Source organism: Gorilla gorilla, chromosome 8 (genome assembly GCF_029281585.2).
Source record: "Gorilla gorilla gorilla isolate KB3781 chromosome 8, NHGRI_mGorGor1-v2.1_pri, whole genome shotgun sequence".
Lineage (NCBI taxonomy): Eukaryota > Metazoa > Chordata > Mammalia > Primates > Hominidae > Gorilla > Gorilla gorilla.
Genome location: NC_073232.2, coordinates 104,293,059 through 104,318,249, shown reverse-complemented (window position 1 = coordinate 104,318,249; position 25,191 = coordinate 104,293,059). Strand labels below are relative to the sequence as shown.

Genomic DNA, 25,191 nt, shown 5'->3' with positions numbered 1-25,191 from the left:
ACTAATGACAAAGGTAGGACCAGGGTTTTATGTTCTCAACATGGTTTGAAACAAGTTTTAAAAGGGCCACATGACTCCTCAAAGAGGTAAAAACAGAACTGCCATTTGACCTAGCAATTTCTTTACTGGGTATATACCTAAAGGAATATAAATCATTATATCATAAAGACATATGCATGAATATGTTCACTGCAACACTATTCACAAGAGCAAAGACATGGAATCAACCTAAATGCCCATGAACAGTAGTCTGGATAAAGAAAATGTGGTACACATACACCATGGAATACTATGCAGTCTTAAAAAAGAACAAGCTCATGTTCTTTGCAGGAACATGGATGGAGCGGGAGGCCATTATCCTTAGCAAACTAACACAGGAACAGAGAAGTACATATTCTCACTTGTAAGTGGGAGCTAGCTGATGAGAACACAAGGACACAAAGAGAGGAACAAAAGACACTGGGGCCTACTTGAGGGTGGGAAGGAGGGAAAGGATCAGAAAAAATAACTACTGGTTATTAAGCTTTAGTACCTAGGTGGCAAAATAATCTTACAACAAACCCCCGTGACATAAGTTTACCTATATAGCAAACCTGTACATGTACCCACGAACCTAAAATGAAAGTGAAAAAAAAAAAAAAGCCATAAATCATCCATTGGAGGAGCATTCTCACTACTTCACTATGTCTTAACTCTACTTTTCTGGTAACATAGGACATTTCATTGGATAGAAATGTCCATCAGAGAAATTCTACTAACTAGCTCAAAGTACCTATCAGCCCCTGCCCTCCACATGACTTTTTTAAAGCACTACAGTGTTTTTAAGAGAAATTTGGAAATTTTAACTGAAATTGCAGAAATCCACAAGTTCTAGGGATAATAAATGTTTAAGTTCTAGACAAAGAGAAAGAGAAAGGGAAGCTGGGAAGAAAAAAGTTCTTATTTTCTCACTGGAGAGAATTACGGACAATCTTAACAGAATTAGGAAAGCTGTAACAGCAATAAGCAAATAATTTGGTGTTACTCTTCCATAATGTCTCTTAATTTCTGATTTTCCCCCCAAAATATTTACCAACTCTCTTCCCCGACCCTCAACCCCAACACTGGCAATCCAAGCAGTTGCCTGTAGGTCCCCAAAAGTCACATCTATAGAGGAAGATTTTCCCCCTATATTTATGACCAATACATGTAATATAAACTGTAGTTGTCTTCTCAGGCTACAAACATCGTTACTCTACTAAATTCTACTTTATAATTATTAAAAACAGCCAAGGAAGGAAAGGATACATGGGTAGAACACAGGATTTTTAGGGCAGTTAAACTATTCTGTGTGATACTGTAATTGTGGATACATGACATCATGTTTGTCAAGCCAATAGAATGCATACTACTGAGGGTGAACCCTAAAGTAAATTATGGACTTTGGTTGATAATAATGTGTCAATGCAGGTTCGCTGATTGTAACAAATTAGTACTAGTCTGGTATGGAATACTGATGGTGGGGGAGGCAGTGTTGAGGATGGGGGATGGGATATATGGAAACTGTACTTTTCCCTTCAATTTTGCTGTGAACCTAAACTGCTCTGAAAAATAAAGTCTAGGCAAATAAGCATATGAAAAGATGGCCCACATCGTATGTTGCCAGGAAAATACAAATTAAAACAACGATGAGATACCACTCTATACCTGTTAGCATGGCCAAAATCCAGAACACTGACAACAAATGCTGGCCAGGATATGAATCAACAGGAAGTCTCACTCATTGCTGGCAGAAATGCAAAATGGGGTAGCTATTTTGGAAGTTTCTCACAAAAATTAAAAATACTCTTACCATCCAGCAATTGTGCTTCTTGATATTACCCAAAGGAGGCAAAAAAGTCCACACAAAAATCTGCACAAGATGTTTATAGCAGCTTTATTCATAATTGCCAAAACTTGGAAGCAGGCAAGATGTCTTCAGTAGGTGAATGGATAAACAAACTGGTACAACTAGACAATGGAGTATTATTCACTAAAAAGAAAATGAACTATCAAGTCATGAAAAGACACAGAGAAATCTTAAATGCATATTACTAAGTGAAAGAAGCCAATCTGAAAAGGCTCCATACTGTATGATTCCAACTATATGACATTCTGGAAAAGGCAAAACTATGGAAATGGCGTTTCTTCCTCTGATCTGCCTTCCGGAGACTCAGAATAAGGAGAGTTGATGACAAACAGAAATAAGACTATGGACATTTCACTGTACCTGAAAATGAAGGTTAAACTTCTAACCATCTATACCCCCCTTCCATGTTGCCCTCCACCAAACCAACTTCCTGTCACTTATTAATTTAGTGCCATTCTGCTCTCTCCTGCCTCCAGAGTTACACATACTATTCCCTCCTCTGACTCTTACCCTTATTTTCCCCTGGCTAAATTCCACTTACCCTTCGGGTTTCAGCTTAAACTTCACTTCTAACATGATGCCTTCCCTGTCCATCACCCATCTCACTTAGGATCCAATAGTGTCTTCTACCTCCCATATCAGAGTTACCTCATTAAGTTATTCTTGTTTAATTATTTGTCTTCTCCTGTCTAGTCTCCTATTTTAAGCACTACAGGAGAGCAAAGGCCTTGTCTCTTACCACTATCTAGAAAATTGTTCGAGCACATAGCAGGCACTTAAATAGTTGTTGAAATCCATCCTGGCCACTGGAAATGATCCAAATTCGTATCGTAAGGAATAGTTGCCAATATGCAAAATTTCCCAAAATTGTGATACTGTAATATAAGAAATTTTTTTTCAGCATTTTGTCCAGGGTCTTAAAAAGAAACCTATTTGATCTTCATCCCCAGCTCCTGGCACAGAGCTCCTAAAACCCAAAGAACTTCCTGATAGGGATTATTCATAATAACCGTAATCTAGTTTGTGCTAACGAAGTGACTCTTGGGAGGCCCCAAGAAAGAACTTCCTGAGTGATAGGGATTATTCATAATAACCATGATCTAGTTTGTGCTAACGAAGTGACTCTTGGGAGGCCCCAAGATAGCTTCAGAATGGGGGCTGGTTGCCAGAGGAACTAACTATGTGATTAGAGGGCTAAAAAATTTCAGACTGCCTCCTGCTCCCCACCTCCAGAGGTAGAGGGGTTGGAGATTAAGTTAGTCACCTCACTAATGGCTAATAATTCAATCAATCATGACTACATAATAGAGTCTCCATAAAACACCTACATTTATGGGTTTATGGGTTGGTGAGTGCACAGAGGTGCTGAGGGTGGCATGCCTAAAGAAGACATGGAAGCTCCAAGTACCTCATCCCCATACCTTGCCTTGTGTATCTCCTTCCATCTGGCTGTTCCTAAGTTGTGTCCTTTATAGAAAACCGGCAATTGTAATTACCAGTTTAACAGCCTTTCTGAGTTCTGTGAAGCATTCTAACAAGTTATCAAACCTGAGGAGAGGGTCAGGGGAACCCAGTTTACAGATGGTAGGTCAGAAGTATGCAAGGTCCAACACTTGCAACTGGTATCTGTTGTGCGACTGAGCTCTCTAACTTGTGGGAGCTGACACTAATTCCAGGTAGACTGTCAGAACTGAACTGAATTGTATGATACCAAGTTGGCAACCAGCGAGTTGGATAATTGGTTGGTGTAAGGAAAAAACCCACACGTTTGGTGTCAGGAATGTTGTATTGTAAAAATGGCTCAGCAATAGATCCCTAACTGGCAGATTCGGCATCTCAGGTGGGATAAGATCTTGTCTGTACCCTTTTGTTACGGTCCCTCTTTTATCTTCCCACAAAATGGGTACACTGAGCATTACCACAAACACCTGATTCTTGCCTGCAGGCCAATTCATCATTTCTACCAGCATATCGAATGCTCTCAGACTGCAGGGAAGAAGATCAGGAGAGAACCTATAAGCTGGTGGTGAATCACACTGGGTTCTCTCACTCATTTTACTAATTTGCTCTGAAACCCCATTGTGATCCACAGCCAAAGGAAAACAAAATTTCCATATCAGACAGTTTATAATACCTTGTTCTATTCATTTCTCCAACCAACATTTATTGAAGGTCAGCTAAATATTTCAACTTTGCTCTCTCCTTTTCATATTTTTATAAAATCTGGCAATACCCAAATATGCTAGCATTCTCTAAGGCCAAAGTCTTAGTTCAGGCTATTCTTTTGGTCTTTGTTTCCCACTTATTTGTGTATGTTAAATTTTCTAACATTCGAAATTATGCTTCAGATTCCAACTCAATCTCATGTATATCTTCATGTAATAACTAAGCTTGCCTTTCAAACAAAAGTTAATGCATTGGTAACTGAAATTTTGGAATGACTCACAAAGTGACTGAGATGCAATGGAATGGAAAAGTTGACCCAGTCAGTAAAGAAGGCAAAATAGGAGATTCATGTCTAGGAGTTTGTCTGGCAACAACAGTTACCAGTTACTAACACTAGTTAATCTGCATATTTCAGTAGTTCACTGATAGACATATATATTAATAGGTATACTCTAGCACGTGCAAACATACTGGCTAAAGAGACAATATAGAAAGGACAAACAAATGGTAAATTCCTTCACTTTGATTACCAAGCTGCTAGTTTAGCAAAAAAAGTTATACCTTGACTGTAAATCATTATGAAATAAAACTAGTTGTTTTTTGTTTTTGAGACGGAGTTTCACTCTGTCACCTAGGCTGGAGTGCAGTGGTGCAATCTCTCGGCTCATTGCAACCTCTGCTTCCCGGGCTCAAGTGATTCTCCTGTCTCAACCTCCCAAATAGCAGGGATTACAGGCACCCACCACAACTCCTGGCTAATTTTTGTATTTTTAGTAAAGACAGGGTTTCACCGTGTTGGCCAGACTGGTCTCAAACTCCTGACCTCAAGTGATTTGCCTGCACTGGCCTCCCAAAGTGCTGGGATTACAGGAGTGAGCCACTGTGCCTGGCCATGGTTTTTCTTAAGAGTACCTACTTCATGCTCCTCAAGATGCCAAGCTTGCCAATTCTTTCACATGTTAACATCACAGAAGAAGGCACACTGATTAAACAATATATTTTCACAAATGCCATGGTATGCCACAGGGAAGTATAAAGGAAATAATGTTTCAGAGACAACTGTATTAACCGTAGTTTTATTTAAGGACATTTTAGAGATGTGCATGCCAGCACACATACTTATAATGGATACCTTTTAAAAATAAGGACATCTCCCTTATAAAATCTACTGATTTTACTAAGCAAAACAAAACCAAAAAATTACTAAAGATAACCAGGATAATTTCAAGGAAACAGAAGCATCAATCTTTACAACGCGGTGACACACTGAGCTATAGCCAAGTCTGACTTTGAAAAATTACTTTAGAATTATTGAGGTATAGCTTGAGAAGTTAGAAACTGAAACCAGGACACAGCTACTAGTAATTCAGGTGAGTTTCCTTTTCTCACTTTGTAGTTAAAATGACTCCATATGCAGAAGTGGGAAAGCAATTAGACACATAATTATTTTGTTCCCGTATAAAATTTAGTTAAAAGCTGAAAGCCAGAATAAGATCTGAAACTGAAGTGAGCTGCTTATATGAGCTTGGGAAAGTTTCTTAATTTTTGATTATCAGTTCTCTCATCTGCAAAACAAGAATGGCAGTAGCCACCTCATGTAAACTGCTTAGCACAGTTCCTAGCATAAAGTAAGCCCTCAACAGCTTAGATTATTATTATCACAATTAAATATCATTGCTATACCCCAGAATAAGGAAAGAATGCTCAGAATGGAACTACTAATTATTGTTTTAGTATCTGTACTATTATTCATACTTGTATAGCATTAACATTTTCAAAGCACTTTCATATACATTATCTCACTTGATCCATGTAACTCTGAGAGAGGCTAGAGATAATCACCAGAGAGGGTTAGACAAATCTGACCAAGGTCATAAATTAGCAAATGATAGAGCCAAAGTTAGAACTCAGATCCTGTCTATTTAAGGGATCTTTTCATTATACCATTGAAGGGGTAACAACAGTGATAAAAAGCTCTATTTAACGGCTCTTTACATTATGATTGCTTCCATAAAGGATTGCTGACTAATTAGGAATACTTAACAACACTAAGAAATCAAAGGCAAGGAAGCAGCTCAGAAAAAGGAACACAAATTAAAAGTGAGAGTGGATTTTTATTATCACAATAGGTCAATGATCTTTCATCCAAATTCCCAGGAGCCAGATGTGTTTTGAAACTCAGAAATTTTTCAAATTTTAGAATAATGAATTGTATACAGTGTATATTATATAATATCTCCAATACAATACCAGTAGCACCTGAATAAAATATATTAATATTTCTGCAGCAAAATGTGTGAATAGGCACATTAAGTGGGATAAAGACTAAACAGTTTCTCTTCAGAATGGTCAGGTTTTGCCACCAAATTAGTAGTTTTATAAATTGACCCAATTCACAAAAAGCTTTGGCTTTCAAAGTTGCAGGAAAGGAATCATGGAACTGCACCACAAAGAGTTTGCACACAGCTATAAATTAACCAATAAGTAACTTTCAGGCAATTTGTAGAGAGGAATGCAATAACAGATAAAAGCATCAGAGATGGTTTATTCGTACAGCTTTTCAGAAAGCAAATAATGGGATCACAAGATTAACAATAAAAATCAAATGAGTTTTCATTGCATAATGACGACTTTAAACAATGATTTAGATAAAACAAGTTACAGAAGTTGGAAATGCTTTGTCGCACTAGAGATTTGATTTGTCTCATGAAAGAAAAGGTACAGAGAGGAAGAAAGGGAGCTAAAATTTAGGAAAGTGAGAGTGGGAGGGAGTGGGGGTAGGGGAGCAGGGAGCAAGGAGCCATGTCCAAAGATACTTTGGTCAAATGAACATGATTACACTTAGGATACAGGAGTGGATTTAGAAAATGTTCTTGACTCCAGAGTATACATTAGGAAATATTAGGGGAAAATGCTGACAAGAGCCAAGTATTAGAAAACCAAGAAAGACAGGAATTTAATTCTAATATAGTGGTAGGTGATTACAAATTACTAACCAGTTTGTGAGCAACTGAGGCTATGGCCCCCAAATCCTTCTGAAACTTAAATTCTTTCCTTTTAGAAATACTATGACCATGTAGAAACGAAAATTCCAAACTTTAAGGAGCATACTGGAGAAAGGATGATAATTTTTATGAATACACAGAAGGCAGAAGTAGGTAAATTAGAAGATAGGATTATAACTTAATTTTAATTTTTTATTACAAAAACTTGAAACAAGACAAAATTATAAGAAATGTCAATTATGGATGGTGTAAACATAAATGAATGCTGTTTCATACAATTCCCTGCTCTTTTCTCCATTAAAAAAAAAAATCCCAAAATTTAAAAAAAGGAAATAGGTGGTAGTATTAAGAAAAGCTTCCTTGAAAGGTTTGGCTTTGGGCTGGGCACGGTGGCTCATGCCTGTAATCCCAGCACTTTGGGAGGCCGAGGCGGGTGGATCACCTGAGGTCAGGAGTTCAAGACTAGCCTGACCAACATGGCGAAACCCTGTCTCTACTAAAAATACAAAAATTAGCCAGGCGTGGTGACACATGCCTGTAATCCCAGCTACTCAGGAGGCTGACGAAGGAAATCACTTGAACCCGGGAGGCAGCGGTTGCAGTGAGCCAAGATCATGCCATTGCACTCCAGCCTGGGCAACAAGAGCAAAACTCCATCTCAAAAAAAAAAAAAAAAAAAAAGTTAGGCTTTATACCATTATTTGAAAACACAGAATGAAATAGCCAATAAAAATAGTAAAGCATGTATGTGGGGACCAAAATCAGAGCCTGCTAAGAATCAGCGATTAGTGCCATAGCCATAGTCTTTGGTGGTGAGGATAATAAACAGAAAGGATCAGGGCAGTGACAAAGCACAAAATCTGGAAGCACCAATATTAAGTTTCATAGACAGCATCTCTTTCAGTAAAGAGATACGCTGAAGATAAAGGCTAAACACAAGTGAAATTTCATGAATGATGTCATTGAAAAGTTATGAAAAATAATAGAAAAAGAAGCTAAAAGCATAATTAACACAAAAGGATACAGGAAACACAATAAACGTTAAGACTCCAACAAAAAAGGACCACAAACATGTCAGAATAACTGGAAGAAAAATATGGAAGCAGAATGTTTTAAAAGTCTAAAGGGAAGAGACTAGAAAAGCACTTTTGTTCAAAACACATTCTGTATGCTTGTCTAATTTGAAATTGACATATTCAGTAAAATGTCTGTGAAAGTACATATCAAAGATACTAAATATGAATCAAAAAGAAGTGAGGGAATACTAGTTTTTTTAAGCACATCACCTAATCTTCCTGATCTTTCAGCTTAGTTTATCTTTTAATGCTGCTGTCTGACATCTCTCACATACTGGTCTTCTGTTATTTAACTCTTTGTAGAGGTTATTAAACTTACCATGTAATAGTCTTATAGCAACCATACTGTAAACTTTTCCAAGGTAAGAAACATGTAGGATGATATGGTTTGGCTCTGTGTCCCCATTCAAATCTCATCTTGTAGCTCCCATAATTCCCATGTGTTGTTACAGGGACCCAGTGGGAGATAAGTGAATCACGGAGTGGGTCTTTCCTGTGCTGTTCTCATGACAGCGAATAATTCTTACAAGATCTGACAATTTTAAAAACAGGAGTTTCCCTGCACAAGCTCTGTCTTTGCCTGCTGCCATCCACATGGACGTGACTTGCTCCTCCTTGCCTTCCACCATGATTGTGAGGCTTCCCCAACCATGTGGAACTAAGTCCAATTAAACCTCTTTCTTTTGTAAATTGCCCAGTCTCAGGTATGTCTTTATCAGGAGTGTGAAAAAAGGCTAATACACAGGATTTCTTTTTTTTATTTCCTAGAAAACCCAGCACAGAATCTCACACTAATTTACTTAACAAACATTGAGGGCCCATGCTTAAGAGGTGGCTGACATGCCACAAATTACATACAAAGACAATGGCATTCTGGTATAGGAAACGATAAAGAGTCATATTAAATGATAAAGAAATGAAGGCTAGTACCAAAGCCTTCATTTATGAGCCAGCAAGGGCAAATTCAAAAGGAAAAAAAAAAATCCCTGGACAAGAAAATCAACATCAAAGAACACAGAGATGTTTTCACAACCAGGAAATTTTAAAAGCCAATATCCATAATCATTGAGGGACTAAAAATTGGAAGGCGAATTTTTTTTTTTTTCTGAGACAGGGTCTCGCTCTGCTATCCAGGCTTGGCAGTGGTGCAATCTCGGCTCACTGCAGCCTCTGCCTCCCAGGTTCAAGCAATTCTCGTGCCTCAGCCTCCCGAGTAGCTACGATTACAGGCAGACACCATCATGCCCAGCTAATTCTGGTATTTTTAGTAAAGACAGGGTTTCACCATGTTGCCCACGTTGGTCTGGAACTCCTGGCCTGAAGTGATCCGCCCGCCTCAGCCTCCCAAAGTGCTGGGATCACAGGCCTGAGCCACCACGCTGGGCCCGACGGGGATTTATAACAATCTTGGGATCTTATTTATAGCAAAAATTTTAGAACAAGGGAGGAGGTATTACAAGACTAACAAAAGTGAGAAATCACAATTGACAGCAGAGGGGAGATAAAAATTAGGCAAAAGCAAACCGAAAAAGAACAGTTCGATTACTGCAAACAGTGACTCATGTATCTCAATATTCCCACAGTATGCTATAATAAACAGTATAAAAACTAATAACCAACAAATAATACTGGTGACTGATTCACCAAAAAAAAGTTAGCTTATGTTTAATATACTTTAAAATGATGATCTACTGTGGCAGCCATTTTGATAGCTAACTTTTTTTTTGTGGCAAAAAAAGTATATTTCAGTTATTTGAAAATTTCATTTATACAGAATACCTTATTTTCTAGTAATGTAAAGTTGGTATTACTAATAATAAAGTCACAAGTTAAAAATAGCCTGCAGGTGGCTTGATCACCTAATAAGGAATAAAAGGGATTTAAAAAACAATATGAAACTGTATCTAAAATATACAAAGAACTCTTAAAATTCAACAATAAGAAAACAACCCAATATTAAAATAGGCAAAAGACTAGCTTGGGTAACCTAGCAAGACCTCATCTCTAACAAAAAAAAAAAAAAAAATTTTTTTTTTTTTAATTAGCCAGACATGGCGGTGCGTGCTTGTAGTCTCAGCTACTCAGGAGGCTGAAATGGGAAGATCACTTGAGCCCACGAGTTCAGGGTTGCAGTAAGCTATGATCACACCCATGCAACAGTGTGAGACCTTGTCTCAAAAATAAAATAAATAAATAAAAATAGGCAAAAGCTGAACAGACACCTCACCGAAGATGAGAGATAGATGGCGAATAAACGTAAGAAAAGATGCTTAACATCATGTATCACTAGGAAACTGCAAATTAAAACAACAATGAAATACTACTACACACTTATAAGAATGGCTAAAACCCAAAACACTGACAAAAAATGCTGGCCAGAATGTAAAGCAATAGGAACCCTCACTCATTGCTGGTAGAAACACAAAATGGTACAGCCACTTGGAAGACAGTTGGCAGTTTCTCACAAAAGTCAACATACCCTTACCACACAATTCAGCAGATACGCTCCTTGGTATTTACTCAAGTGAGTTGAAAACTTAACGCCCACATAAGAACCTGCACGTGAATGTTTGTAACAATTTTATTCATAATTGCCCAAAACTGGAAGCAATTAAGATGTCCTTAGAAGGCAAATGAATAAACTGGTACAGACAATGGAGTATCATTCCGTGATAAAAAGAAATGGGCTACCATGACATGAAAAGACATGGAGAAACCTTAATTTCATATTGCTAAGTGAAAGAAGCCAATTTGAAAAGGCAGCATACTATATGACTCCACTATGTGATATTTTGGAAAAGACAAAATTAAGGAGACAGTAAGAAAGATCAGTGGCTGCTAAGGGTTGAGGGACACGGAAGGAAGGATGAATAGGTGGAACACAGGGGATTTTGGGAATAGTTAAACTACTCTGTATGATACTGTAATGGTGGGTACATATCATTATTGTACATTTGTAAATGTACAATATGTAAAAAATGTACAGAAGAGTGAACGAACCCTACTGTAAAGTGTGGACTTTAATGTATCAATATTGGCTCATCAGTTTTAATAAATGTACCACACTAATGCAAGATGTTAACAATAAGGGGAACTATGTGTGGGTAGTAGGAGGGATAAAAGGGTATTCAGGAACTTTCTGTACTTTTCCTTCATTTTTTCTGTAAATCTAAAACTGCTATTAAAAATAAAGTCCATATATACAAAAAGAACGATATGAAGAGAAAAAATTTGGTAACTTCAAAGGGTCTACATAAAATGAATTTAAGAATTCACAAACATTTAGGCAAAAATCATAAAAATAAAGCAAAAATTAAATGAAAATTAAGAACAACCCATGCCAGCTGTCACATCAGCCCATGCTTGATCAACTGAGAACTGTAAAACAGACCTGACAGTTGTTCTCAGAGATTTGGATTAGACAAAATCAAAACGATAATGCCAAACAAAATTTACAGATGTTTATTTACAGAAGTTCAACAGAGTATCATGCTGCACATTAAAGCAAGTCTACACAAAATGTTCCTAATTCACATGAGAATCCAGTTAGTGAACACAAAAGAGGCACTTATTCACTACTTAGTCACTATTTTTAAAAAATGATTGGCCCAAACTGTAGTACCTATTAACTGCACGCTAGAAAACTAAATTTCTTATTGATAGTCCCCTAAATCTAGGTATTTTGTTTGACCTATAAGGTTATTTTAAAAATGGGAATGTGAAGCCTTTTATAAACAGGGCAAGGACTCCTAAGCTCACCACAGGCTCCATTTACACACTGATATTATCTGAATGATCTCTGTAGACATTTCAACGTGACTCCTGAAGTATACTATCCTTGAAAACAGCATGCTCTTAAGATTGAAAAATCTTTAAATAAAGGCAAGAGCCTGGGAATTCCTTGGTTAAGTCTTTAAGAGTTGTACTCTAGACCTTCAAATGTAGCCTTCTCACCTGGGCCATGGGTTCTGCCAGCCACCCAACTGTCAGCCATACAGACAAAGAGCATGCAAAGACTATGTAACAGGTCTCTGACAGGAAGAGACTATTCAATCAATCATTCATTCAACAAACATTTACTGAGGACTTCCTATGTGTTAAGCATGATTTCAAGTGCTGAGAATACAACCTAGAACAAAATATTAAAATATTTCTGCTCTTACAGTGATTATATTCATCTACATGGTCACCACACCACTAGGCCCAACATTGTCCTGATCTTTGGATACACAGCAAGGGTAAGCTAAAGACCAGGTTTATTTTATAAAATTAATTTATATAAGTTTCAAGACTGCTATAGTTATCAGTTCTTACCTGGTCCTGTGTTGATAATAACGTAAACAGAGTTTCCAATGCTGCTCTTCGAACTGATGATATAGTGTGATGCAAAAAAGGCCAGACACGTGGAACTAAAACTGTCAGTGACTGCTGAATACTAATAAAGAAGACACAAATTAATCTTACTTATTCTAAGTTGTAACTCTGTAGATACATTATCTAAATATTCTCATGGGATCTAGTGATGCTGACATCATGTGACTTTTTTGATGAATAAATTCTTAAAAGATAATACAGTTTTCATATGAACATTCATGTAACAATGTCATTCACAACTGTTATCGTAGCAACAGAAGAGCCAGAGCAAATGCAGTCAAAAAGAAGGGTAGAAATACTAACATCAGGTTCTGCTATGGCACTAATGCTGAGTCACCTTTATCAAGTTAGGACTTTCCAATATAATTGTTCTTAGGAAAATGGGACATGTATCCTAGCTGGTAGTCAGCCTACATGATCAGGATTGCTAATCCTTACTTCTTCCCCATGGCTAACCCCAACGGGTAGATACACATAATTTCCATCTCCCTTTGGGGCCATCTCTGTCATGTATCAAATGAGCAAGTGGTGGTATGGTAGCAACTTTTGACATTTATTATCCTGGTGTAGCATTACTAAGTTAGGAAAACTCAAATTTCTTCCTTCTCATAGATTAAGTTTTAAATGGGGAAGCAAACAAAGCCAAGTCTAGACTAACTTGGGCCACAGGATTCCTGTCACATTCATAAGTCATTTGTAAAAGTTACCTGGAACTAGGAAATAATTCATAAGCAGCATTTGAAACATATGGCTCCATAGAAAAAGACATGAGCAAAAAATAATATGCCACTGTATTTGGTCTTTTGTGGTTCCTCCCAGGAGGTCTATCTTTTAACACTATTTTCATTACTTGCAGGTTTGTATGAACACTACCTTCTTGTATTTATTTTCATATTTAGCAAATTTATTTATAAAATTCTAACTTAAACACAGGTACACACAGACATAAAAAAGACACAAAATACATAAAAGCATTATAACAAAGTCTTGTTAAATGTCTAACTGTTCATGCTCCAAATAACATGCTACATTTCTTCTTACATAAACTGGAAGAAAGTATCTGCCAAGTATCACAATATATGAAGCAAATTTGAAACAAAAAAGATGGAAAACTACATTATTTCACATTGAATTAATAGAATTTTCACTATATTCTTTTTTATATTATCCAGTTTTTCTGAGACCATCCACTAAGGACCATAGGCCAAATCCATTCCACCCATTTTTTTTTAAGTAGAAGTTTTATGTGTACACAGGCACGTTCATTCTCTTATGTATTACCCATGTACAGCTGTTTTCAAACTACAGTGACAGCTTAGTAGTTTTGACAGACAGACTGGCTCACAAAACAAAAATACTCACTATTTGGGCCTTTGCAGAAAAAGATTACCAATCCTTGATTTACAGTAATGAAAAACCCCTTCATCTTGCAGCTTAAAGAGGGCTTTCACACAGATTAACTCATTTAGTTTGTACAGCTTTCATTAGTAACAGAAACATCGAAAATTAGGAAACCCCATAAATGTACTACCACTTCAATTTTTCTCTTCTTTTGCTTTTATAGGCACTTATTTTGCTATTCCTACTTATGGGCTATCCAACTAATCTAAACTTAGCATTAAAGTACTTCCAGTAGGTCAGTATTATTTGAAATATTTTCTACTTTTTTTATACATCTCTGGGTTTCATGGGAAATACTCATAGAGCCAGAAACCACATATAAGCATTTATATGAACATTCACTGAATGCCCTCACTAGGACAAGAAGAGTAATTTTCTCATCTGTGAATTTTTTAAAGTTGCATAATAATTTTTCTTCTCTGTCTCTAAGGACACTATTCTCTATCTCTAAGGACACTTATCTCTAACAATATTCAAGGGCCAGTCTAAAAGGTAGGGAATATGTTAATTCGCTGAGCTGAGATTCATGTATCAGGACAGGAAAATTGGTGACACTAAATTTTTGATGTACGTTTTTGGCTTCACTTGATCTCTGCCTTTGGACATTATATTACATTATTATGTATTTCCTTCATGATAAGTAATTACTGAAATCAAGAACAAGAGTTGAAGACATGGAACATTACAAAAAAAAAGTTCACAGAGGGGCAAGTTTTAGAAAATATAAAGCTGATGTTCGATGATAACTCGGTTAACTAAATGTTACTAAATAAAGCTAAAATTCTACCTTCTAGGGCTAGAACTGGAAATACTATTCAATGATTATATTTCTAAGTAAACAATTATAAGACGAACAAGATGATGAATTATATAACTGAAATATCTCAACGGTAAAAAAAAATGATCTTTGTAAGCTGCTGCCCAAATGGCTAGAGTAAAAAAGACAAGGCCTTCTGAAAATGGTAGTCTTTGGCATCTCCAGCTTAAATAATATTATTCTTAAAGGTGCTAAAATATTGTATGTTTAGGCTGAATTATCTCGAAAGGTGTGTAAAGACTTTTTACTTTATTCCACTAATTAGAAATAATTACCTGCATTGTTGGACCTGAGGATAAGTTAACAAGGATGAAAGGAGAGTCATAATACTATTTGTTGAAGCTGTTAGATCATCTAATTCCAGAAGAGCATCCCACAATGTATTTATAATGAAGGGTACCTATAAGATCAGTTTTCAAGAAAAGTTATCAATTTTGCACAAAATACTCACAAACCCTGCCAAATTGTATCCCAGGGGTCACTACTGATTCAACAACACATGCAATTCCAATGACCTTGGACGGTGTCAATTTTGAGTAAAGTTAAGGAGGTCACACTATTTGCCTTTAACAATTCTCTATTCCTTCTTTTTAATGCCATTCAACTCTACTTTGATACTTCCCTGCCTGACCAGACTCATAATGGGTAGAATTCAGAAAATAAAAGAGCCACAACTATTTTATGTAAAAAACTTAACTGTGAAAACAACAGAGCATCGAGACACAAGACATGTTCTTCTATGTAATTTTACTGCATTTAAAATGGTACTAATCATCATTTAAAAAAAATTAGTTTTTAAGCTCTTAAAATACTGCTTACTGTACTTCTAACTTTGTGTTCTGATTTTGATAATAAGGTGGAAAGTCAGCCAGATCTTTAAAAAAGTCATTTCAAAAAATGAGACTAGAGGGGTGGGTGTGATGGGTCACACCTGTAACCCCAGCACTCTGGAAGGCCAAGACTGGGAAGATCTCTTGAGCTTAGGAGTTTGAGACCAGCCTGGGCAACATAGGGGGACTCCTCCCCATCACTACAAAAAATAATTTTTTTCTTTTTTTTTTTTTTGAGACGGAGTCTCACTCTGTCGTCCAGGCTGGAGTGCAGTGGCACGATCTCGGCTCACTGCAAGCTCTGCCTCCCGGGTTCACGCCATTCACCTACCTCAGCCTCCTGAGTAGCTGGGACTACAGGCGCCCGCCACCATGCCTTTTAAAAAATCAGCCAAGGCACAGTGGCATGTGTCTGTAGTCCCGGCTACTTGGGAGGCTGAGGCAGGAAGGACTGCTTGAGCCCAGGAGAGTGGGGCTACATGTCATCCACTGCACTCTGGCCTGGGTGACAGAGTGAGACCCAAGAAAAGAAAGAAAATGTTATGTGTATATATAGATTACACAGCACTTACTAGTTAATAATTAATACTAATAATTAATAATGAGAGGAGGAGAGGAGAGACAGGGAGGGGAGGGGAGACTAGATTTTTAAAAAAAATCCAAAAACTAAAATCAAAACAAACAAAAATCCAATATATCTAAAAACCAGGAGTAAAATAATGAAGAAATGGCTGCATTCTTCTCAAGGAAGTTCCCTATATATTATGTACATGAAGGGAAAGTAGACAAATGGATCCAATTCACTCTTCCAAAGTACAATATATAATCAAGATTGCATGCATCAGAGGGCTGTTGTTAAAAAAAAAAAATTGAAGATGAAGGAGAAAAATGTACACAATGTATTTTCTAATACTCCATATCCCAAATGAAAACAAGCTCTATAGTAAGAAACTGTAAAAATATTTAATTTACCTTTTGTGTCTGAAGATAGACAAGGCTTTCTACTACAGGCACTAATGATGCTGCAGCAACAGCTCTGACATCATCATCAAGATCCTGGAGTCCTTCAATTATTCTAGTTAAAACTTTAGGCAATAAAGTATTAATTACATCCTGTAAAACAGTACATGAAAATAAATTAATTTTCTATTCTACAGTTACTGTGCCTAAACATTTTAAAATTTAAATTTGCCACATGACAGCTAACTTCCAATATTTATAGTCATGCACTGCTTAACAATGGATACATTCTGAGAAATACATCAGGCAATTCTGTCATTCTGTGAACATTATAGAGTGTACTTAACACATGTACTTAACACAAACCTAAACAGTATAGCCTATACCACACCTAACTATGTGTGTGACACAGCCTATTGCTTCTAGGCTACAAACCTGCACAGCATGTTACTGAACTGAATACCATAGGCAGCTACTAACAAAATGATAAATATTGGTATATTTAAATACAGAAAAGGTACAATTAAAGTACAGTATTATAATCTTATGGGACCACCATCATACATGTGGCCCATCATTGACTGAAATATCATTATGACTGTACCTACTAAAAAACAATCACATAAACAAAAATGTAACATCAATAGAAGGCTAAGTAATCCCATTTGAAAAAGACAAGGGCATCAAGTACTTTATTCAATGAGACATAAAACATCAAAACATGTTTTATACGTAAGACTATGAATTCTCTGTGTGAATACACACACACACAAACCCCTCTGCCAGAATCCTAGCCTCCATATCTCATTCAATGCCACCGACAACCAAAACGAAAATGAGAGAAGAGTGAAAGAAAAGCCATACCTTCACACTTCTCATTATTCCAATTTAATGTCTTTTCATTTCCCCCAACAGACCAGGCCCCAGACATTACTCCTGTGATCATATACTAGGAATCTCACTGAGAACTGGTCTCACTACGAAATAGGGATAACATTTCAAAAACCAATAAGGTGCTTTCCATTTCCATATAAGTCTACTGTTATCTACAGAGGCTAGAGTGCAGAACACAGAAAAAAAGGTTTTGTTTATGGGGGTAAGAGGGTGGCTGCCAAGGGGAGAAGAGAACTAAAAGGGGCAGGAAAAGCAAGGAAGGGAGCAGAGGGAGAAAAGAGTTGGACAGAGAGTTCAGGTCTCTCAGCAGAATCACGAATGCTTTGTTATTGGCAGTTAAAGAAAGGAAAAAAAAAAGACAATCTTAGAAAACTTCAAAAGGCCTTTGAGCTTGCCTTTTGAGACAGAAAGGGAGGTTCCAATCTGTTATACAGTGAGCATGGGAAGAGAAGAAAAGCTGGCACAAAGCATTAAGTAGCCATAATGGATAGTGAAATGCCTATATAGGCCAATGCCTAACACCCTGACAATGCTGATCCCAACTGGAAAGTATTACGGGAAATTAAACTGGTAAGAAAAGGTCCTGGTCTCCTCTAGCTCCTCATTCATAATCTCTCCTTTACTTCCACGTCTCTTCTTCATCAACACTCACTCTTTGCTGACCCATTATGTTCAGAGTCAAGACAACTATCTGTAGAAGTCCCTAATTCTGTCACTAGATCTATGGTGGAGAAGCAGGGAGGAGAAAAGAGATGTTTTACTGGCATCTCATATTGGAAATCAGAATCAATTTTTCCACAAAAATATTATGTGTATATATAGATTACATAGCACTTATTAGTTTAGTAAAGGACTTTAGATATATTTATATATGAATTAGGCTTTTGTGGGCCAATCTAAGAACCGAATTCCTAGCCAGAATATATCAGAGTTTTTAATAACCCACTAAGGGAACATAAATGTTCCTGAGTAGGGGACTATGTGCATATGCAGGTATTTTCATCCTAGATGATGTATAACATTACACTAAACACTGTTCTATAAGACATGCCATTTAGTTTCTAGTTCTAGTACTAACCTTAACTAGTTTTGTGACCATCAGCAAGGCATCTAATTTTTCAGAACTTATTTCCCTATATGAAAATAATAAGACTACATGTATTTTCTTCTTCTAAGCTTTGTCATAAAGGCTTAAAAAAAAAAAAAACTGACAGTTTATGTAAAAGTACATGACCATACAGATTGTCTGCTTTACACTTTGATGTCTACTCTTGTATGTATACTGCATAACTTGGCACCATGTTGTATAGCCCTCAGAGCATGTATTCAATATTTAAATGAGTTAAAACAGTAAAACCGGCCGGGCGCGGTGGCTCACGCCTGTAATCCCAGCACTTTGGGAGGCCGAGACGGGTGGATCACGAGGTCAGGAGATCGAGACCATCCTGGCTAACACGGTGAAACCCCGTCTCTACTAAAAATACAAAAAATTAGCTGGGCACGGTGGCGCGCGCCTGTAGTCCCAGCTACGCGGGAGGCTGAGGCAGGAGAATGGCGTGAACCCGGGAGGCAGAGCTTGCAGTGAGTCGAGATCGCACCACTGCACTCCAGCCTGGGCGACAGAGCGAAACTCCGTCTCAAAAAAAAAAAAAAAAACAGTAAAACCAAATCATGAAGAGCACTGAATTAACTGTAGCAATGGATTAAAAAGGAAAAATAATCTTTGAACTTAAAGAGCAAACAATGTAACTAACCATCTTTTGATTTATACTTAAATTCTTATGAGCGCCACCTATCTCTATGACACTGTCTCAAGACGGCAAATCTTGGAAGACTGGCTTCTCTGTAACAGTAAGAATCTAAGGCCATTTCGTCTAATTAGTGAAAATAAACTATAAGGGGAAAAAACTCTCCCACATAAGCTTCAAAACTTGAAATATTTACCTGACGGACTGCCAAAGCATATTTTATTCCCAGCAGACCACCATGTCTAACTTCCCATTGTTCTTGTGTAAGTAATTTTAGCAGCACATCCACAGTCTTATGAACTCCTGTTTCGTTCATGTGTTTTAAAACCACACCTAATGTTTGAGCACAAGTTTCACGAACTGGTGCCACAACCTACAGACGAAAAAGGAAGAAAACTCATATTTGCAAAAAACATATTTTGTAGAATTTGAAATTTGATTGGGCAAAGCCTCCCTTAAATGATACTTACTTCATCAGAAACAAAGTCTCCAAATCTGTCTAATGCAAAAACACAAAGGAGTCTAATAACCAAGTCTTCCAACCACTCTTGATGCTGCTGAATCATCTGTTAAAATATAATATAATATATATATATACACACACACACACACACATATATTTTTTTAACATCATTTTTTTAAAAACAAAGATCACACTTTGTACTGGGGACTTGGGGGACACCTTAGGTCCAAAATCAAAAATAAAATATGGGGACAGATTTTAGCTGTAGGAACAATAACCAAAAAGTAGAATAGTCCCAATTAATGTCTTTAATATTAAACATATCTCATATTCCCTTTGATCATTAATTCAATTCAGATATACTATATCACAATTCTTAAAATTCATGGATTGTATTATGTTACTCGCACTCCAAGAGAAATTAAGAAACTAATTACTTAAGGTTGTTCTCATATCAAGCACACCGGTCACATATCTATTATTTATACTATTACCAGTGTCTCCAGGCAATACCAATTATGTTGCTCACTGACCTCTCAACTAGCCTCTTATTCATCTTACTCTACTTTTCAATCCATTGTATGATATTTACCTTTTCATATCTCTTCCTCTTATTTACCTCTCATTCCTACTTCACGGCACATACTCGTTACTTCCCTACATTGGAAAAAGATGCCAACTATTAATACTTGGTGATAATTGTTGCATTAATACACTTACCTCTTCTAAAGTGCTGTCACCCATTTTACCACCACTTTTCCCATGAGCTTTAAGAATTTCCCTAAGTCCAGTGCCTGCACCATGTCGAACCTAAAAAGAACGAAGAAGCAATGTCAGATGTTAAATGTTTAAGAAACAAAGTTTGATTTTTCTTCTATACGAAATAGGGATACTGGATTTTTAAGAAATTAGAATAAACTAAGTGGAACTTTACAAGAATGTATTTTTCTTCAACTATCTAAGAAGAATTACACATATACATTTCAGACTGCTTTTGGTTATATGGAATTTTTTAAAAATCAAGCAAGAAAACAGCTATTCTAAAATCCTTTTGAGATATAAATCCACATTGCTTTCACTCCCTTATCCTCTACCTTCATTCAGCACTATCCACAGCAAGAGAGAGGAAAGAAAGTATCGTATAGTGTTTTTGTTTGTTTGTTTGTTTTTTGAGATGGAGTCTCACTCTGTTGCCCAGGCTTGAGGGCAGTGGTGCAATCTTGGCTCACCGCAACCTCCGCCTCCCGGATTCAAGCAATTCTCCTGCCTCAAGCCCCCCAAGTAGCTGGGATTTCAGGCGCCCGCCACCACGCCCGGCTAGTTTTTCTATTTTTAGTAGAGACAGGGTTTCTCCATGTTGGCCAGGCTGGTCTCAAACTCCAGACCTGAAGCGACCTGTCCGCCTCAGCCCCCCAAAGTGCTAGGATTACAGGCATGAGCCACCATGCCCAGCCCAAGGTGTTCTTTATAATCCCAACACATGTATTTTCAAAATATGTGCATCAAAACTGAGCTCCAGGCTGGGCGCGGTGGCTCACACTTGTAATCCCAGCACTTTGGAAGGCCCAGGTGGGCAGATCACTTGAGCTCAGGAGTTCAAGCAAGACCAGCCTGGCCAAAATGATGAAGCCCCATCTCTAATAAAAATATTTTAAAAAGTAGCCGGGTGTGGTGGCACACACCTGTAGTCCCAGCTACTCAGGAGGCTAAGCCAGGAGAATCGCCTGAACCTGGGTGGCGGAGGCTGCAGAGTCAAGATCGTGCCACTGCACTTCAGCCTGGGAGACAGAGTGAGACTCCATCTCAAAAAAACCAAAAAGCGACAAACCTAAGCTCCAAAGCTACCAATGATAAGTGAGTGCCAAAAGAAGACAATACAAATAAAATGTCTTATGATTAATGCATCACTATACCCCTGGGGATAAATCACCTTTCTTTGAGAAGGTGAGGCTACTTTCTGCAGTGTCATCTGGAAAGGAAAAGAACAAGCTATTGACACTGTACCCACTTCTTAAGACCCCATGAGTTATGACTTGAGTAACTTTAAATAGAATTACACCAAGGAAAGGCAACTAAAAGGTATTCTAAATAAATGTTTTTTAAATTACACAGAGGCCAACAGAAGGGAGAAACAATGGTTTGAAACTACCAATCCTCAACTTCAAGCAGAGGAACTTCACTCTTCTCTTCTACACATTGGGAACTATTCAAGATGTTCTCTAAAGATTTCTGAGGCTAAAAAGCTGGCTTGGAAACTACTGCTCTTGATCAATGAAAATTGTCCACTTCCAAAGGAAAGGAAGTATTTTTTTTACTGCCTGGGAGAGATATGCAAGCCTTTGGATTATAATTGAAAGAACGAAAAGAAATAAACAATTCACTAAAGAATATGATTGAAGAATATGAAAGGTGAAAATCAATTTATAGTTTTCTATTTAGGTCAATGATATGACGTGCCCTGAGTCCTGAGACGAACAGAGAAGAACAGGGACTCTGACAAAGTATATTGCTCTTGACATTGTTCCCTTCATTAGCACAGAAAATAGAGCTGAGAAAAACTGTAATGAAGAAATCTTACCTCCCAGGAGGGATTAAAAAGGTCATTGCAAAGTTCTTCACAAAAGCTTTCCAAAGGCCATTCATTTGTCTGAATAAGAAAAGCAGAATTACTACTAGTTCAAAAGGTCTATTTTATGCTAACAATTTAAGTAACTTAATAAATTTTATTTGTAGGTCTAGTAGTAGCAATCAGGCTTTTAAAAATTTAATTTTAACTAATTAAGATATATCTTTACTAATAAAATTTCTCTCAATAGACAGATTATTCAATACTTTCAATGATATATTAGTTTGAAAAAGATTTATAAGCATTTTTTTTTTTTTTTTGAGACAGAGACTCGCCCTGTAGGCCAGGCTAGAGTGCAATGGTGCAGTCTCAAGTCACTGCAACCTCTGCCTCCCGGGTTCAAGCGATTCTCCTGCCTCAGCCTCCCAAGTAGCTGGGATTACAGGCACGTGCCACCACGTCTGGCTAATTTTTTATATCTTTAGTAGAGACGGGGTTTCACCATGTTGGCCAGGCTGGTCTCAAGCTCCTGACCTCGTGATAACACCCGCCTCGACCTCCCAAAGTGCTGGGATTACAGGAGTGAGTCACCGCTGCTGGCCCAAAGATTATAAGCAATTTTAATGGATACTTTAGAGTCTTTCAAGAGTACCTCTTCAATTAAGGAAGAGCTGTCTGGAATACTATCAATCAAGACTTTGGAATCATTTGCAGACTGATTAATAACAACATTTGCTATTTTCCGTCTCTTTTCTTCTGGCTCCCCATCAGTGCTATCATTGCTAAAAAATAAAAGTCACCATTTAGAAAATGAATAAAGCGTAATGTGAACCACAATGAATGAAATGAATAAAAGATAATGTGAATCACAACGAATTTAAGATAATCCATCATTTAAACAAATGTTTTACACCATATTCTGCTTATATGATTTACTTAAAATCCCATGTATCAAACGACTAACTGCTTAAAATTTTTTGAGCAAAATATATTCTAACTACACTATAGGTTGGTGAATTCTTTTTTTCAAATTGGATCTTGAATTTAATAGGCCATTTTTCCCTCCTCTCTACAATCAGCTCATCATCTTTTTTATAACCTGCATATAACCTGCATCTGGTCCAGCATAACACTAACATTTTTAGGCTTTTATATACTAGAGAAAATATACTGAGCAATACAGTATCATCTTACCAGTTCTTGAAAAATATGGAGAGATAAACAATTGACCAATGAAAAAAGGATATAGAAAATTTGAGGAAATGTTCTATTATGACTTAAAGACCAAAAATTTTGAGGCTAGCCTAATACTGGAAAGGAGAGGAGAAGTCAAACTACTTTTATTCACCATTTAGAAAAGAAAAACTTGGCACATTTTAAAGCATATACAGCATTATTTTCTATAAATACTTCTCCCCTCTCTCCATCTTAATAGTGAAATTTATTTGGCCAACCATTTTTTCCATAAGGTGATAAAAGAAATCTGAGCCTCCCTCTCATTTCCTATTACTCTTCCCTTAATTATCTCCACATCTAGCCACATTAGTAGGTCACCTTAAGTCCCTGAACTTGTTAGGCATGTTTCCCCTTGCAGGCATTTCTCCTTGTAATTCCCTCTATTTGGAAAGCATAACATTTTCTTAAACTATTTAAAACTATTGAAACTTTTCCTAGATATTCACAGGACTAGCACTCTCATTTCTTTCAGATTGTTACTCAAAAGTCACCTCTAGGAAGCCCTCCTAGACCATCCTATCTAAAATTTCAAACTCTATACCCCAAAAATATTTCACATGTTCCTTCCCTGTTTTATCTTCTTTTCCTTAACACTTAACATTATCTGTATTTTATATATATACACACATATATACACACACACTATATTTTACTTATTTATTTCCCATCTTTCTTTCCCTCCAGACTATAACCTCCGAAGGCAGGAATTCTTCTCTATTTTATTCACACATGTCCTCAGGGCCTAGAACAATACCCGGCAAATAGAAGGTATTTAATAAATGTTTGTGAAATGAATGACTCATGAACTCTGAAAAATAAAGTCTAATATTTCCAACATTCAAATCTTTGGCTAAAAGTGCTTGTATGAATAAAAACCAGTAGAAAAACTTATTAGGTTACTATACGATCTTAATGAGCTGTTAACTTTTAAAAAATCTTGTCATTAACAAGCTGAATAAAAAGTTTGCAGTTAAAGATTTAACCTCAAGTATAAATTTCTACCAAGTATATGTTTATTATTTATCCCCCTTTGTGCCTAGCTTTTAAACACTAAACACTTTTTAGCTTTATGTGAATACATGTAACAAAAAGTTCTGTCATTTGCAAATCCTATTTTCCAAGGCTTTTTATTAATTCAGCATTTATGCAAACATTTCCTGAGCACCACTAAAGATTCTTATTTAACAGATCTGAGTGGGACCCAAGAATATACATTTTTGGCCAGGTGTGATGGCTCAAGCCTATAATCCCGACACTTTGGAAGGCCGAGGAAGGAGGACCACTTGAGCCAAGGAGTTAGAGACCAGCCTAGGCAACACAGGAAGACCTTATGTCTACAAAAAATTTAAAAATTAGCCACACATGGTGGTTCACACCTGTAGTCCCAGCTACTAGGGAGGCTGAGGCAGGAGGACTGCTTGAGCCTGGGAGTTTGAGGCTGTAGTGAGCTACGATCGTGCCACTGCACTCCAGCCTGGGCGACAGAGACTGCATCATAAAAAAAAAAAAAAAAAAACCAGCATTTTTTTTTTTTTTTACAAGGTCCTCGAAGAGCACCTGAAGGAAATAGTTTTGAACCACCCTTTGAGAAATGCTGCTCCAAGCCATGCATAGATGATCACTTTTAGTAACTTATGAAGAAACAGAGGACAGTGACTTTACCCACAGAGTTCTTTTCTTCAACAGGACTACATAAACTAGCCTAGATTATCATTGGCTATTTAGCATAGCCCCAGCTTAAGGCACAGGTGAGGTAATATCGTGACA

At 37.1% G+C, this 25,191-nt stretch overlaps 1 protein-coding gene across 3 annotated transcripts in view; it reads right to left on the bottom strand.

Moving 5' to 3' along the window:
- Nucleotides 1-25,191, bottom strand: part of BTAF1 (B-TFIID TATA-box binding protein associated factor 1) — a 109,410-nt gene that overhangs the window by 53,624 nt on the left and 30,595 nt on the right. Inside the window, exons 7-14 of one of the 3 annotated variants that reach the window (XM_019035330.4) lie at nucleotides 22,841-22,970; nucleotides 22,201-22,269; nucleotides 20,343-20,432; nucleotides 19,630-19,725; nucleotides 19,356-19,532; nucleotides 16,530-16,670; nucleotides 15,003-15,127; nucleotides 12,450-12,570 (exon numbers count right to left, since the gene is read on the bottom strand). In XM_019035330.4, the coding sequence (XP_018890875.1) occupies nucleotides 12,450-12,570; nucleotides 15,003-15,127; nucleotides 16,530-16,670; nucleotides 19,356-19,532; nucleotides 19,630-19,725; nucleotides 20,343-20,432; nucleotides 22,201-22,269; nucleotides 22,841-22,970 (949 nt within the window). Of the gene's footprint in view, nucleotides 1-12,449; nucleotides 12,571-15,002; nucleotides 15,128-16,529; nucleotides 16,671-19,355; nucleotides 19,533-19,629; nucleotides 19,726-20,214; nucleotides 20,433-22,200; nucleotides 22,270-22,840; nucleotides 22,971-25,191 lie in introns of those variants that run through there. The other 2 variants (XM_019035331.4, XM_019035332.4) reach the window with 2 other exon arrangements.